This window comes from Lepus europaeus, chromosome 2, assembly GCF_033115175.1.
Source record: "Lepus europaeus isolate LE1 chromosome 2, mLepTim1.pri, whole genome shotgun sequence".
Classification (NCBI taxonomy): Eukaryota; Metazoa; Chordata; class Mammalia; order Lagomorpha; family Leporidae; genus Lepus; species Lepus europaeus.
Genome location: NC_084828.1, coordinates 81,289,731 through 81,304,499, shown reverse-complemented (window position 1 = coordinate 81,304,499; position 14,769 = coordinate 81,289,731). Strand labels below are relative to the sequence as shown.

General features: G+C 48.8%; 1 protein-coding gene across 1 annotated transcript in view; it reads left to right on the top strand.

The window, feature by feature from the left end:
* The window catches only part of HEG1 (heart development protein with EGF like domains 1), an 89,495-nt gene that overhangs the window by 30,844 nt on the left and 43,882 nt on the right, over nt 1-14,769 (top strand). Inside the window, exons 4-6 of the mRNA XM_062209157.1 lie at nt 5,410-5,751; nt 7,656-7,991; nt 11,176-12,528. Coding sequence (XP_062065141.1) covers nt 5,410-5,751; nt 7,656-7,991; nt 11,176-12,528 — 2,031 coding nt within the window. The remainder of the gene's footprint in view (nt 1-5,409; nt 5,752-7,655; nt 7,992-11,175; nt 12,529-14,769) is intronic.

Genomic DNA, 14,769 nt, shown 5'->3' with positions numbered 1-14,769 from the left:
CTTTCTGATGACAAGAAGCAGGAGCTATAGGCCCTCGGGCGGGAACACTGAGGAAGAGCCAGCAGGACCTGCCAAGGTGGACCCCGAGTCGGCCCCGCCTGGCCGGCCAGCTCTGTAAACAAACACACATGAAGAGGGAGGGCAGTGAGCCTGGCGCCTTTCCACACTTGGCTCCTCCATCCACCAGTGAGTGCGACCAGTGGAAAGCTTGGCACTTAGACCGATCCAATTAGTGATGTTCCTCACTAGGTGAGCAGTAGGATGCTGAGCTAAGAGGCTGGCATGGGGAGGATGTGACTCCTTATGGGAAACCTAAAGGGGTTAGACCAGGAGATCTGAAAGATTGTTTCTGGTTTCAACACTGGTTGTTTTACACACATTCGGCCTCTATATTCTCTGCCTCCTCTCACTCCTCACTCTGCTACCCAGAAACACGCATGCACACCAACCTCTTCCGAGGCTGCAATAGCCAGGAGCTGCCTGCTTCTGGAAGTAAACTGGGTGCTTGACACTAATAAAGTAGGTATAGGTCCAGGTGACAACATCAAATTTAAATTTTTTCTTTAAATGTTTTTAAAGACTTATTTATTTATTTGAAAGGCAGAGTTACAGTGAAACAGAGGCAGAGAAAGAAGTCTTCCATCCGCTGGTTCACTCTCCAAATGGCTGCAATGGCTGGAGCTGCGCCAGTCTGAAGCCGGGAGCCGGGAGGTTCTTCCCGGTCTCCCACATGGGTACAGGCACCCAAGGACCTTGACCATCTCCTACTGCCTTTTCCAGGCCATAGCAAAGAGCTGGATTGGAAGTGGGGCAGCCAGGACTCAAACTGGTGCCCATATAGGATGTTGGCACTGCAAGTGGTGGCTTTACTTGCTATACCACAGTACTGGCCCATTTTCTTTAAATTTTATTTGAGAGGGAGAGAGAGAGACAGAGAGACAGAGAGAACTCCCATCCTCCAGTTCGTTGCCCAAGTGCCCACCCTCCAGTTCGTTGCCCAAGTGCCCACAACAGCCAAGGCTGGGCTGGGCCAGAGCCAGGAGCCAGGAATCCAATCCGAGTCTCCCAGGTGGGTGGCAGGAGTCAATGGCGGCCGTCACTGCTGCCTCGCAGGATCTGCATCACAGGAAGCTGCGGTCAGGAACCAAAGCTGGGCATTGCACTCAGGCTCTGATACAGGACACAGCTTTCTGATCAGCTAGGCAAATGCCCACTCCCAAAAGTGAATCTTAATGAAAGAGATCAGAACCCACTGGAGGTCATTTCTCTTGCTGCTTACATCTTTTGCTGCTTTATATCATTCTATAATTCCCGTATTTTTTATAATGGTCATGTATGTCCTGTTTGGTCATCGGGAGAAAAGTAACAACACAACACACAGGGAAAAACAGCTCTCTTTTCAAAGCAGAAAGAGAAATGGGAACATTGAATTGTGTGACAGGGGCTACAGTTGAGCACTAAATTTAGTACTGAGCTTCCTGGAAACCAGGGCACAAAGAGAAACCGGATGGGGCATGTGATGATCGTTAGATAAGGTAAGCACACAGTTTTATCCATAGACATAAGTGTTTTCAGGGCAGTTAATGCTAAGGAGAATAGTTATATAAAGAATGTTGAGGATCATAATGGAAAATGCCTTCAGTAGCTGCTTGTGTCAACTGCAGTAATGTTCTTTTAAAAGGTAACGTGGTTATGTAGATTCTCAGTAGGAGCTGAGAGTCTAATAATGGATCTCAGCTTAGGAAAAGAATTTCTGTGGGTAGCTGAGCTGATGTGGTCCAGCTAAATTGCTTTGTGGTGATTTTGCTTTGTAAAGGCAGAGCGCCTACATTACTCAGAAGATCATGGATTTAGCACATCTTTCTCAGACGTCAGCCACCGTGGCTGTACTTTTGTCAAGTTCTGGGTAGCAGGCAAGTCAGGGCTGAGCGTTCTGATGCGTGCCGAGGGGCCAACATTTTGTGCCGGGTTTGGAACGACCCACGGGGTGGGCATTTTCCCACCTCCTGATGTAGAGAGGAACTTGGCTTGTTTCTGTTCCCAGATGGATGATCTTCCCATTTTTGAATGTCTGCTTGAGGGGAAGAAAGGAGTGAGGAAGCACACTTATTAAATAATCAATGATGCTGGGCTGTGAATTAGGCCCATGATTGATTTCCTTGTAGGTTTATTTAGCAGGTACTGCTCCTTTAGTGATATAAGCGGTGACTGTAGGTTAGTTTGACCAAATGTTCCCTCCTTCTATTAAGAGGTACTAACTCCAAAGAAGTATTTACACACATTTCATAGCTTCCCTGTGAGAATTAAGTGACACTGGTGTGCATACAACTTAGCACAGTGTCTGGCACATAGCTGGTCAGGAATTGGAGCTTTTATGTTGAGGGCAACAGTGAGATGAGGAAGCATGGTCCTACAGAGCCCTCAGGGCCAGGGGAAACACAGCCACTTTCCTGGCTTTCAGCATTTGTGACTTCTGTGATTGTGTTCCTGTGGCCACTGATTTGCCACATCCTCTGTGAGTGGACAGGCCTAGGGTACTGAGTTCTGAATCTGCTGTAACTGTCTCTAGTTTGAAGGGAACATTGAATAGTTGAAACCATACTGTTTACTGGGGATGAAAGTGTTTTGAAAGAGTATCCAGCAATTTGTTGAGATTATAATTTTGTGGATATAGATGATGGCTCTAATAAAGTTAGATCTGAGAAGCTAAGTGTTTGGGTGAGGATTTAGGGACATATCTATATTATTCTTCCTTTTTTTTAAAAAAAAACTTGTCTTTTTATTCCATTTTCCCATGACCTTTTTAAAAAAATTATTTTCTGGGGCTGGGGCTGTGGCATAGTGGGTAAAACAGCTGCCTGCAGCTCTAGCATCCCATATAGGCTCTGGTTCAAGTCCCAGCTACTCCATTTCCAATCCAGCTCCCTGCTAATGTACCTGGGAAAGCAGTAGAAGATGGCCCAAGTACTTGGGCTCCTAGACCCACATGAAGACCCAGAGGAAGCTCGTGGCTCCTGGCTTTGGATCAGCCCAGCTTCAGCTTTTGCAGCCATTTGGGGAGTGAACCAGCATATGGAAGATCTCTTTCACTGTCTCTCTCTCTCTTTCTCTCTCTCTCAAGATTGTCTTTCAAATAATAAATAAATAAATCTTTTAAAAATTATTTACTTATTTATTTGAAAGACACAAAGAGAGCAAGAGAGATCTTCCATATATTAGTTTACTCCTGCAACAGCTGGGGCTGGTCCAGGCCAAAACCAGGAACTCAACCCAGGTCTCCCATGTGGGTGGCAGGGACCCAAATACTTAAGCCATTATCTGCGCCTTCCCAGGGTGTGCATTAGCAGGAAGCTGGTTCTGAAGCAGGTGCAGGACCCCACCCCAGGTGATATGGGATGGGGGGCACCCCACACACACACCAAGCCCCCTGCTTAACCCACTGCACCACCACGCCTGTCTGTGCTTTCCTTTTTTTAAATACTGAAGTGTTTCTTGTTTGTTTTTAAGTAAGGGTGGATCGGGATAAGTCAGGTTCTGTTTTTGTGTCCAGGTCTTTCTATCCCTTTGTTTCAGTTACTAGCTTTACAGATTGCCTGCATCTTCATTTTGTTTTTTTTTTGTTTTTGTTTTTGTTTTTCAGTAAAGTTCATCAGCTAGATCCCTGTGTTCTAGGTCCAGCTGGTTCCATGGCTTCGTAGGAGAACCTTTTGTTTCCTGTGTGTGCACTCCTTCTGCCTAAAATTTACCTGTGCTTTTTGCCACAGATGCACATGGGATTGGTCTCTGAAGAACTGTTTAAAATAACAATTTCCTTTTCCCCTTTTCTGGGTCTTAATGAACAGCTTGCATCTTTTCATTATGTAGATATAATTTTTATTGTTTTTAACTTAAAAACAAAAAATATAGCACGCTCTTTTCTTGCCTTTGTTTTTTCCCTGCTCACTAAGCTTTCCCACTGTCTGCTCCTTTTTGTAATGAGGGCTTTAATGTACCCTTCTGAAGGCCACTTTTCAGGGTACCCTTTGGAAACTTCTTTGTGGAAGGGGGACATCAGCAAGGCCCTGTACTTGTGCATAGCCGGCTATGCCTTTTGCCCAGTGGTATGTAACTTAATTCTCAGGGTTCTTGACAATTATCTAATGGCTGCCATCCACTGGTCAGAAAAAACAGTCCCCAACCTGGAGCCCTTCATCTCCAAGGGGCCTATTGGAGGCACATAGGTTTGAGAGCTGGTCCCTAAAACTTGATTAGGCTAACCACAATAATGAAGCCTGCTTGCTTTTGGATGGAATTAAAGCCAGTTCCTGGGGATAATAATGAGTATCTCCTGCTGGCTAGAAGGTATGTTACTTAATAAATTGCAGTTTGGTTAGTGGTCTTTCAAAGCACAGGGTTGACGGTGGCCATGAGGTGAGGAACAATAAAAGCTCTTGACGGGGACAAGGCTGGGAATTATTGTTTGAGGCCAGCAGTGCCCCAGCTGTGTTCTGCAGAACCCTAGGCCCGCTCAGTGGGCCAAGCACTTTACAGTGACCTCATGGTAACTCATTTTATGTATAGGTTTTCTATTTTATGTATTTGCAAGACAGAATTAGAGAGAGAGGTAGAGACAGAGAGAGGTCTTCCATTCGCTGGTTCACTCCCTAGCTGGCCGCAAAGGCTGGAGCTGAGCTGACCCGAAGCCAGGAGCTTCTTCCCAGTCTCCCACACGGGTGCAGGGGCCCAAGGACTCGGGCCATCCTCCACTGCTTTCCCAGGCCATAGCAGAGAGCTGAATCAGAAGAGGAGCAGCCGGGACTAGAACTGGCAGCCATATGGGATGTGGGCATGTCAGGCCAGGGCTTTAACCCGCTGTGCCACAGTGCCAGCCCCTATGTATAGGTTTTTAAATCTATAGCATTAGAATAAAATGGTTACATGGCTAAAACAAAATCAAAATGACAAAAACCTTACCACAGTGGCCGTCCTCCTCGAGCTATGATGTAGGATTCGGAAGTTTTCATCTTTCTTTCCATTGCACTGCACCACACGTGCATCCTCCTGTCTCCCTTTGAATTTGCGTAGATGCTTTTCCTTGGGCCCTCTCCGTGCCCCCATTCACCTGTGAGAAGTAGAGCTGATGAGAACAGAGAGATGTGCTGTGTCCTGGCTGCACGTGTGTATGTAAACAGGGCTCATGGATTGCATGGACTTCATAGCTTTTTTTGTGCCAGAATAAACCAACCTTTTAATCCCATTTTCCAATGAACTTTTTGAAGTGCCCTAGTACCCAAATGTTTGTATCTATATTAGGCCCATAAAATGAACATTTTTTGACCAACATGTAATAAGCGTGGTTTGTACCTAGGCCAGTGCCCAGTTTTCTCATCCCTCCTGAGTGTTCCTGAGGCCTGTTTCCTTCTGTTTCAGTTTCTGGAAGCGCGGAGGAGCTTACGAACTCCACTGCTCTGCAGAGCCCCGTGGTTAGTCAGACAAAGCGAGCACATGCCGCTGCCTCCACCCTCACTGACGGCGCCTCAAGGATGCTCCGGTCCTTGGCTGTGAGTCTGCGACCTGTGAATGAGACAGAAGGTTTCCCTGAGGACTCCAAAGCCGCCACGACTTCAGCTGCAGTCCATGCTTCACCGTCTGTGGAGCAATCGAGAGGGAACGGTAGCATAACCAGGACTCCAGGGGATGCAGGATTCACTGAGCCAGCCACAGAGAATGAATTTGGACACACATCTTTACACTGGCGGAATGACTCCCCAAGTAAGCATTCCACCTTTCTTGATCTATAAAGGACATTATTTGTTCACTTGTTTGTTTTATTTGAGAGGCAGAGTTACAGATAGAGAGGTCTTCCATCTGCTGGCTCACTCCCCAAGTGCCCACAACAGCTGGAGCTGTGCCAATCTGAAGCCAGGAGCCAGGAGCTTCCTCTGGGTCTCCCATGTAAGTGCAGGGGCCCAAGCATGTGGGCCATCTTCCACTGCCTTCAGAAGTAGAGCAGCTGGGACTTGAACCAGTGCCCATGTGGGATGCTGGCACCGCAGGCAAAGGCTTAACCTACTATGCCACAGCACAGGCTGCACATCAGGAACATTTTTAACTAGTTGCATTTTCTTGGGACTCTTCAGCCCCTTTAGCAATTTCTTTTTTTTTTTTTTTTTTTTTTTTGACAGGCAGAGTGGACAGTGAGAGACAGACAGACAGAAAGGTCTTCCTTTTGCCGTTGGTTCACCCTCCAATGGCCGCCGCGGTAGGCGCGCTGCGGCCGGCGCACCGCGCTGATCCGATGGCAGGAGCCAGGTGCTTCTCCTGGTCTCCCATGGGGTGCAGGGCCCAAGCACTTGGGCCATCCTCCACTGCACTCCCTGGCCACAGCAGAGAGCTGGCCTGGAAGAGGGGCAACCGGGACAGGATCGGTGCCCCGACTGGGACTAGAACCCGGTGTGCCGGTGCCGCAAGGCGGAGGATTAGCTTAGTGAGCCGCGGCGCCGGCCCCTTTAGCAATTTCTAAAGCAAAGTGTATTTTTTGAAACCGTTTCCTTTATGTGGATAACTGCATTATTGCATTTTGATTTTCCTCCTTATGAGACATTGTGAAGTTAATAAGACAGGTGTCATTCCTAGTGCTTTTGTAGATATAAGGACACCAAGACTCAGAGAGTTTTTTTTTTTTTTAAGATTTATTTATTTATTTGAGAGGTAGAATTACAGACAGAGAGAGGGAGAGACAGAGAAAAAGGTCTTCCATCCACTGGTTTACTCCCCAGATGGCCGCAATGGCTGTAGCTGGGCCTATCCGAAGCCAGGAGCCAGGAGCTTCCTCTAGGCCTCCCACGTGGGTGCAGGGGCCCAAGTGCTTGGGCCAGCTTCCACTGCTTTCCCAGGCCATCAGCAGGGAACTGTATCGGAAGAGCAGCAGCTGGGACTTGAACCAGTGCCCAAATGGGATGCTGGCACCGCATGTGGCGGCTTTATCCACTCCGCCACAGCACCGGCCCTGACTCACAGGGTTTAAGTAATGTGTGCACTCCTTTTAGCTCTCAGCACAGTTGAGACTTCAAACTCCCGAGGTTGGTTCCATCTTCTTTTCACTCTTTAGCATTTTCTTTGAATGAGAGCTGGCCTGCTCTTTAAAATTCACTCCAATTGCTTTGTGTTCAGATCATCTTTACAAATAATTGTGCAGATATAAATACAGTTTACAGATTCATGGTTGAATCTTTTTTTTTTTTTTTTTGCTTTACTTTGGAATTAGAGTAATCCTTGTTAATCCTTGTTAATATTAGAGCTGTTTTAGAAAAGTGCTCTGACTGTGTTGTATATGTAAGCAGTTGTCTTGGCTGGACTTGCCACTACTCCCTGTCCACTTGTTGTGGGAAAGAAAAAATCCTCGAGTCTGTGAGTTACTCTGCTACATGTGTGATGTGTGTGCCGTTCAAAAGTGCCCCTGTTCACAAGCTTTTATTTTTAGTATTGCTATCTTGCCGACAGCTAAGAGTCCTGACATAATTACTCAGAATATGACAGTGCCTGTCATGTTTGCATGTAATAAACGCGAGGTTCCTGGACACGGGAATCCTCCCTTAGGCAGGACTCACTTCTTAGCTGTAGAGAGAGCTCTTCCCTATGCACGTAATGGCGTCTTCCCCTGTGACACCTTCCAGCTTTTGCAGAACGGCAGCTTGCCAGCAGCTCTGAGCTCCAGAATGGAAGCTCCCCCTCCGCATGGCAGACTGAGGCCGTTTCCAGGTCTTCCCTCGGGGGTGGAGAGAGCACCGCACTCTGGTTCCTGACCCACAGCAAGACGTCTGCGGGTGTGACGGGAAGTTCTGCTTCATTGCCTGAAACTGTGAACACTTCAGTTCTGACCCAGTTCTCGGGCTCTGCTCCACGGTCCGGAGGAAGCAGCACCGTACTGGGCGACAGAAGTTTCTCAGAGTCTCCATCTACGTCTTCGTCGGAAAGCCTGAACTCCTCAGCACCGCGTGGAGAACGTTCAAGTGAGTTTTCCTTGCATAGACCTCCACACGGAGGGGACAGGGGCTTAATGATGCTTGCCATCTCCTGTAGCACATTAAGGCTACGCGTTAATGAGACACTCCTTAAACGCCCCTGGGTTCATTATTCTCAAGCCATTTCTCTACCTGCTTGTCTCAGATCTGCTTGTATATCCTCAGGTTTTTTCTGGCGTATCTCAAGAAGCTGTTGCTGTTGCCTCCTCTTCCCGCACACAGTTCAGAACTTCTCTGTCTGTATCCTCCCATTCCCTATAGCCCACTCCAAACCCCAGTCCTGCCTCCATCTCGAAACTTGTGGAAGGTGAAAATGTTGCCTCATTAGTGGTTGTTCACTCTAGGTCTGTGCATTCGTCAAAAGAAATCCCCCCCCCCCCTTGAAAAAACACAGGTTTTTTGAGATACAATAACATTCCATATAATTTGCCTATTTAAATGGAACAATTCAGTGGTTTTTACTATATTCACAAAGTTGTGCAACCAGCACTACTGTCTAGTTCCAGAACGTTTTCATCCCCCCAAAACCAACTCCATACTCAGCAGCAGTCACTGGCCATTCTGCCCTACATCAGCCCCTGGCTTTACCCACTACGCCACAGCACTGGTCACTTTCTTAATGGTATCATTTGCAACACAAAAGTTTCTGATTTTGATTAAGTATAATTATCAACTTGACAAAACTTTTCTTTTGATTCTCTTTTTTAATGCTTTTGGTTATTTTTAAAAATAATTCTCAGAATTCTTATCAACGTAAAGTGCATGCTGACAACAGCAAAAGGACATTAACGCAGCCTTTCAGCTCTTCCTGGGTTTACATTCTCAGCTGTCCATCACTGACAGCGGTTCCATGGTTCCATCGCCCCCGTGTGAGAATCCTAACTGATGAGGAGAATTAGCGCTTGCCACTACTCAGGGGAGGTGACAAAGCTTACACTGCTGGTCACGCACGTGGGTAGAGGATACTTAACTCTTTTATGTCTGTGCGTGGAAAACACATTCTCTAGTGCCCAAACAAAAGGAATCCTTTCCCACCCGCCCCTACTGTGAAGAGTTTTTCCCTCTTAAACCAGGATCTTAGGTTCTGAAGTCTTTCTCTTTTTTGTCTTTTCAGCATCCCTCCTGTTTGCAGTTAAGGCTCAGTTGGTTCATGTGGAAAATGGGACTTCAGTGTGACAGGATCTTGGGGTTCAGTTATACAGAGCTAGGTGAAGAGTAGCCTGGCCCTAAAATCGTCTCTGCGGGTTATTATCCTGTTTCCTCTCAATCACCCAAAGCTGACTGAGCAACCCAGCTTTTCGAGTTCCTGGTCTGTTGCTTTTTTTTTTTTTTCTGGGTTCAGATTCAGCCCCTTTGTTATGGGTCACGACTGTCCACTTTGTTAAGCCTCAACCCTGATGTGGCTCTTTGCCTAAATCTCCTTTAACAGAGCATGTAAGGTCTCTCTGTCCAAGGCTTTTTTTTCTTCTTTGCCCTGAGAACTTTGCTCCAACGCACCTTGCTGCCGAGTCTCTCCTGGTTGCCCCGCCATAGCTGTCTGAACTCTTCAGCTGGGCTCAACTCAACATCTGTCTTGGCGCTGCCTTGGTCACCTGTGTGTCCTGTCCCCTGGGCATTCTGGCCTCTGAGCTAATTCAAATCTGTAGGGACAAGAACTGACCCAGGAGTCGCTTTACATGTTGCTTCCATCAAAGGGTGTCTGTGGGGTATCAAGTGCCAGTCTGGGCTGGGAACAGAAATAAGAATTAGGAAAAGAGCCAGATTATGAAGTATTCAGGCCAAGAGGAATTAGACTTCGCCCTCATAATTTCTGAAAAGAAGAGTTTATTTGATAATCTACTAATCTTCATAACATAAAGCATATACCCCCCGAAGGAGGAAAAGGATATTTATACACTTGTCACCATTCCAGTTCCATCCCCATCCATAATGTATCCGAAAAATTAAAACAGAAAACAAGCCCACCTTTAACCTTGGCCCACATGTACACACACTGTATAAACCATAGGCAATTCTCGCTGGTCCCAGCTGAAGGTTAAGTTTTGGGGTCTGGGAGGACCCTGCCCCTCCCTCCCGGGCCTTGGCCCGCTAGTCACCTTCCCTGCCACCACCAGCAATTTCCCTGATAGAAACACTATTTATTACGTACCGGCGTGCAGAAATACAGTATTGATCCTGTTCGCTGAAGTAATAAACCTGCCCGTAAATTAGGTCGCTGAGCGGAGGTGCTGATGCGCAGTTCCTCTTGAGGTTTCATCTCCGATAAAGTCCCTGAGATGCGCAGGGAAGCTTGTGGCGCCTGCGGCGGAAGTGAGGCTCCCCGGCACCCTCCTTTCACCCCTGCCAAGTCTGCGGGGAGCTGGGCGCTGGCCCTGACGCGGAGACCACTTCCGGGGCGCCCTCGCATGGCCGCGAGGAGCATGCGCTGTGGTCTCAGCCTCATCCGGGTCTGCTCCACGTCCCGGGCTACCCGGGGTATGGCTCCCCACAGGAAGGCGGCCGCCACGTGCACCTGCCCTCAGGATCCAGTGGACGTGGGGTGTGTTCTGCGGGCCTCTTTGCCTGGAGCCCCTCAGTACAGAAGGTGCCTTACAAGTGGTGTACGAAGAGAACTTTCTGGCTTCTCCCAACTCGGGGAGGAACTTCCATGCCAGGCCTTCCCTGCACCCACTTGCCTAAGGCATTTGGGATGGTGTCCGCCCTGCCCAAGGACAGTTGTCACTTTGTGGCAATGGCCAGTCTCCTGAGAAAGAGCTAGCTCCTATACAGAATGGAAAGCTGGGAGGGCTTTCCTTTTTCTACTTGAGCGTAACAGTCTATCTGGGGTCTCGAGAGTTTTTCAGATATCAATTAGCTTTTATTTTTTTTTTCTATAAAGGCATGTGGGAAGAATTTGAATCTATTCCTTATTTTTCGGCCCCTGGTCCCCACTTTGCTTTTATTAGCACTTCCATTGCTGCCACCACTACCTGTCACAGAGGAGGAATCTACTTGGAACAGACACTGATGGTGTCTGCTCTCCCGTTCTGTCTCTATTCAGCGTTCTCGCCGTTGAAAACCACCTCCCCAAAGAAAGAGCTTCACCCCCTGAGCTCCTAGCTAGGACACCGAAAGTCACTCTAATAGCGTGGCGTTTGCTGACTTGACCTAACTTTGGCTTTTCCCTTTGCAGTCACTGGATTTAGCTACGGCCAAGCAAGCAGCACAGATACTGAGCAAAGGACTTCCAGCGACCACACAGACCACACCTATGTTTCATCCACGTTTACCAAAGGAGAGCGGACGTTACTGTCTATCACCGATCACAGTTCGTCCCCGGACATCCAGGAGAGCTCGACCTCTTATGTTAAGATCTCCAGCTCCTCACATTCGGGCTATCCTTCCTCTCCTCGTGCTCAGACTGAACGAAGCAACGTGTCGTCCTACGACGGGGAATACGCTCAGCCTTCCACTGAGTCGCTGGCTCTGCAGACGTCCAACCTCCCATCCTACACCTCCACCGTGAACGTGCCGAACACGCTGGTTCTTCTGAACGCGCGTTCGGAGTCTGCTGGTGGCTCGTCTTCTTCCCCGTCAGGGTCCCCTTTGCCTCTACCCTCAGTGTCACAGTCCCATCAGTGGTTCTCATCAACCTTGCCATCACCGAGGGCCCCAGTGTACCCGCTGCAGTCTACCTCTGAGGCGTCTACACCTCTGTCTTCCTCCCCGTCACCGTTACCACTGTCCTTCATGGCGTCCACCCCCGCCCCGGGTTCCGTCTCACAAACAGCCTTACCACATTCACCTTCTACCGCAGCCCTTCCCAGGGTAAAGGAGACGTCTGTGACCCCAGTTCAGACACCCACTGGGGCATCGTCCACGGCAGTGCTCCACAGCAGTCACACAGCAGACCCTGCGAACCAGAGCACCCCATACCAAAGCCAAATCACCACACAGTCGAAGTCACCAAGCCTGGTGTCTTTGCCCACCGAGCCCAGTAAAGCTGTAAAAATCGGTTCTCCTTCGGAGTCCCCTTTGCCCTCAGCCTTAACAGAGTCCTCCACCAAGCAAACCATTCTAGCCACGAACACAAACACAGCCCAAAAAATGTCTCCGGGTTTGACAACCACTGCTCCCGAGACTGCTCACCCTGTGACCACTCTCAGTACGCTGTCGAGCACAGCAGTTCTCATTGCGGGCCCTGCAGCTGTGCAGACAACAACTGGGAAACAGCTCTTGCCAACCCATCCTGAAACTGTAGTGCCACAGATCTCAACAGAGGGTGCCATCCCCACACAAAGGAACCAAGTACATGCGGATGCTACGACCCGATTGGCCCCACTGACCAGTGCACCCACTTCAGCAAAAGATTTAACCACAAGCCTTGGCGTTACGGAAGAGGATGGCCCAGCTTCCCATTTGCTCAGAACATCTCCTCCCCAAACCACAGATCTGTCTACAGCTGAAACGTCGACCCCTCGGTCTGCCACCTCTGCTGTTGAGAGCGGCACGCGGCCACCGCCGACGTTCTCCTCTCCAGCTGCAGGTAAAATGCATCTTGCAGGCACACACTGACGGCTCTGGGCTTGGGATTGGTGTGGCTACGTTGAAGTAGCTAGGATTTGGCGTAGAGTCTGCTTGTGACCTAAAATGCTTCCCCTTGAAGCCCTTCGAGCATAAAGTCAGGCCACAGTAGGACTAACCTTCTCACCCTCTCGTTAAGTGATTCTTGCAGAAGACGGGGGGGGGGGGGGGGGGGGGCAGCACGAGTGCTGGCTGCATGTGATAGATGCGCCTTAGTCGGTGGTCAGGTTTTTTTTTTTGTTGTTGTTGTTACTACAAGAACATAGCAAAGGTAAGCTAATTATGAAGAAAAGAAAGGTTTATTTAGCTCACGGTTTTGGAGGGTCAGGGACGAGATTGGGTGGCCTCATTGGTTGGGTGTGTGGTGAGGGTGGCAGACGGCAGTGGTGGAGCACTTGCATGGCAAGGTTCACGTAGCAAGCCGGGGAGCAGAGAGAGTGGCTTTTATAAAAACCCCGTGGTGAGAAGTACCTTTCGAAGACACCTGCTGATAACCTGGAAAGCCCCCCAGCCCCAACTTGGCCTACCTCCTGAACACCGTAATTCCATTCTCTCAGTGCCATTAGTTTACATCTTTGGGGTTTAAATATCTGAATGAGTTTGGGAGCCAAATCATGTTCAAACCACAGCATAGCTTTTAGCGAGCAATCCTTGCAAGCATGCCTTTAACTCTCCCGAGGTCAGAGCCAGGCAGGGAGGGGGAATTGGAGGGTGGGGAACCTGAAGTCAGAGAGCTTAAGGTGACAGCTTGTGAGCAGAGTCCCTGATGGCAGAGCAGCCTGGAGCTTCTGAGTCGGTCGGTGCTTCCAGGCACCACGGAACTTCTCGGGCTCAGAGGGCTTCTCTTGATCCAGGGAAGCCCGAGTTCCATTAGTCCCTGAGATTGTGTTGCTTGCTGATCAGTGGGAAGGAGGACATGTAACTGACCTTCTCCCCCACGTGACCGTGTGACGGGGGCGCCTTCCCATTGCACATTGGGTTATCTTCATCGTCCCATTGAAGTTGCTGGAATGAGGGTGACAGACCATCCCAGTGAATCTTTGTCATTTAAGGAAAGGTAGAACAGGAGAGGCTCTCTCTCTCTCTCTCTCGATGTCCTGTCCAAAATTGCACTTTTTCTTGTCCACACCCAGGAAAGGAAAACTGCTACGGGTGAAGGGACGAAGTAGAGACTGATGTCTTAAGGAAGAAGGAAAGAAGCTGTGTAGTGACTGGAGCAGAGCTCTCGGTTACCAGCACCGATGCGGTAGTGGCCCTGGGGACTGGAGTGTCATAACCACCCCCGCCGCGCCCGCTTTGTGCCGGGACCTAGACTCCGGGAAGTGAAAGGTGCCTCCTTCTGTAGGGAAAACTGAAGGCTCCCCGGCTTCACTTGCGGATGCCGAATAGATTCCGGTACCAGTTGGAAGGAGATGGACAGGTCTCCTTTAAAGCCTATTGCGGCTGTTAGGAAACCTGTAGTCAAGGATTAGGGGAATATTCATTGGCTGTTAACTTATTTTTGTGCCATTGATGGTATGGTGTTTGATTGCTTATATAGGTGACTTCAGGTAATATTTAAAATAACAAAGAATAGGAACACTTTTTTTCAGGGTTATTCTTTGAGAATGAGAACTCGTGACTTCTGCCTTCTTTTTCTCATTTCTCTGCTAATTTCCTCCTTGCAGACAATGCAGTTTTGTTGTAGGTTTCAGCTCTTCTAGGTATGTGTCAAAGGCCTTTATGAAGCAGTTACTACGTCACCGGAGTGTGACTCTGCCAATGGTATAGAGCGGAAGGGATGTGGTCCCTGCCCTTGGGGCTCCGAGTCCCAAGTGACACTGAAATCTGTGTCCTGAGGGCCTAGATGAATTGGGGGGGGGGGGGCATGTTCACATCATGGAAAGAGAGGGTATCGTATTCCTCAGCTAGTTTTCTAAGTGATGCACAACACCCACCCCTGTGTACGCACATACAAACATACTAAATCTTGCCGCAGGAAGAAGTTGGTCAGGGGAACTTTTTGTCCTTAGTATGTGTTAAGTTGGCGCTGATTCAAGTAACATAGTCCAAGTGTCACAAAGGTGACAGAAGCCATCAGTCCTGAACTCCGTGATCTTTACGTAGCATTTGATATGAACTAGTTCGTTCTTGCATTTAGAGATCCGACTGTCTAATGTTTATGTATAGACACAAACTAGTACCCAGTCCCACTGCACCTGCC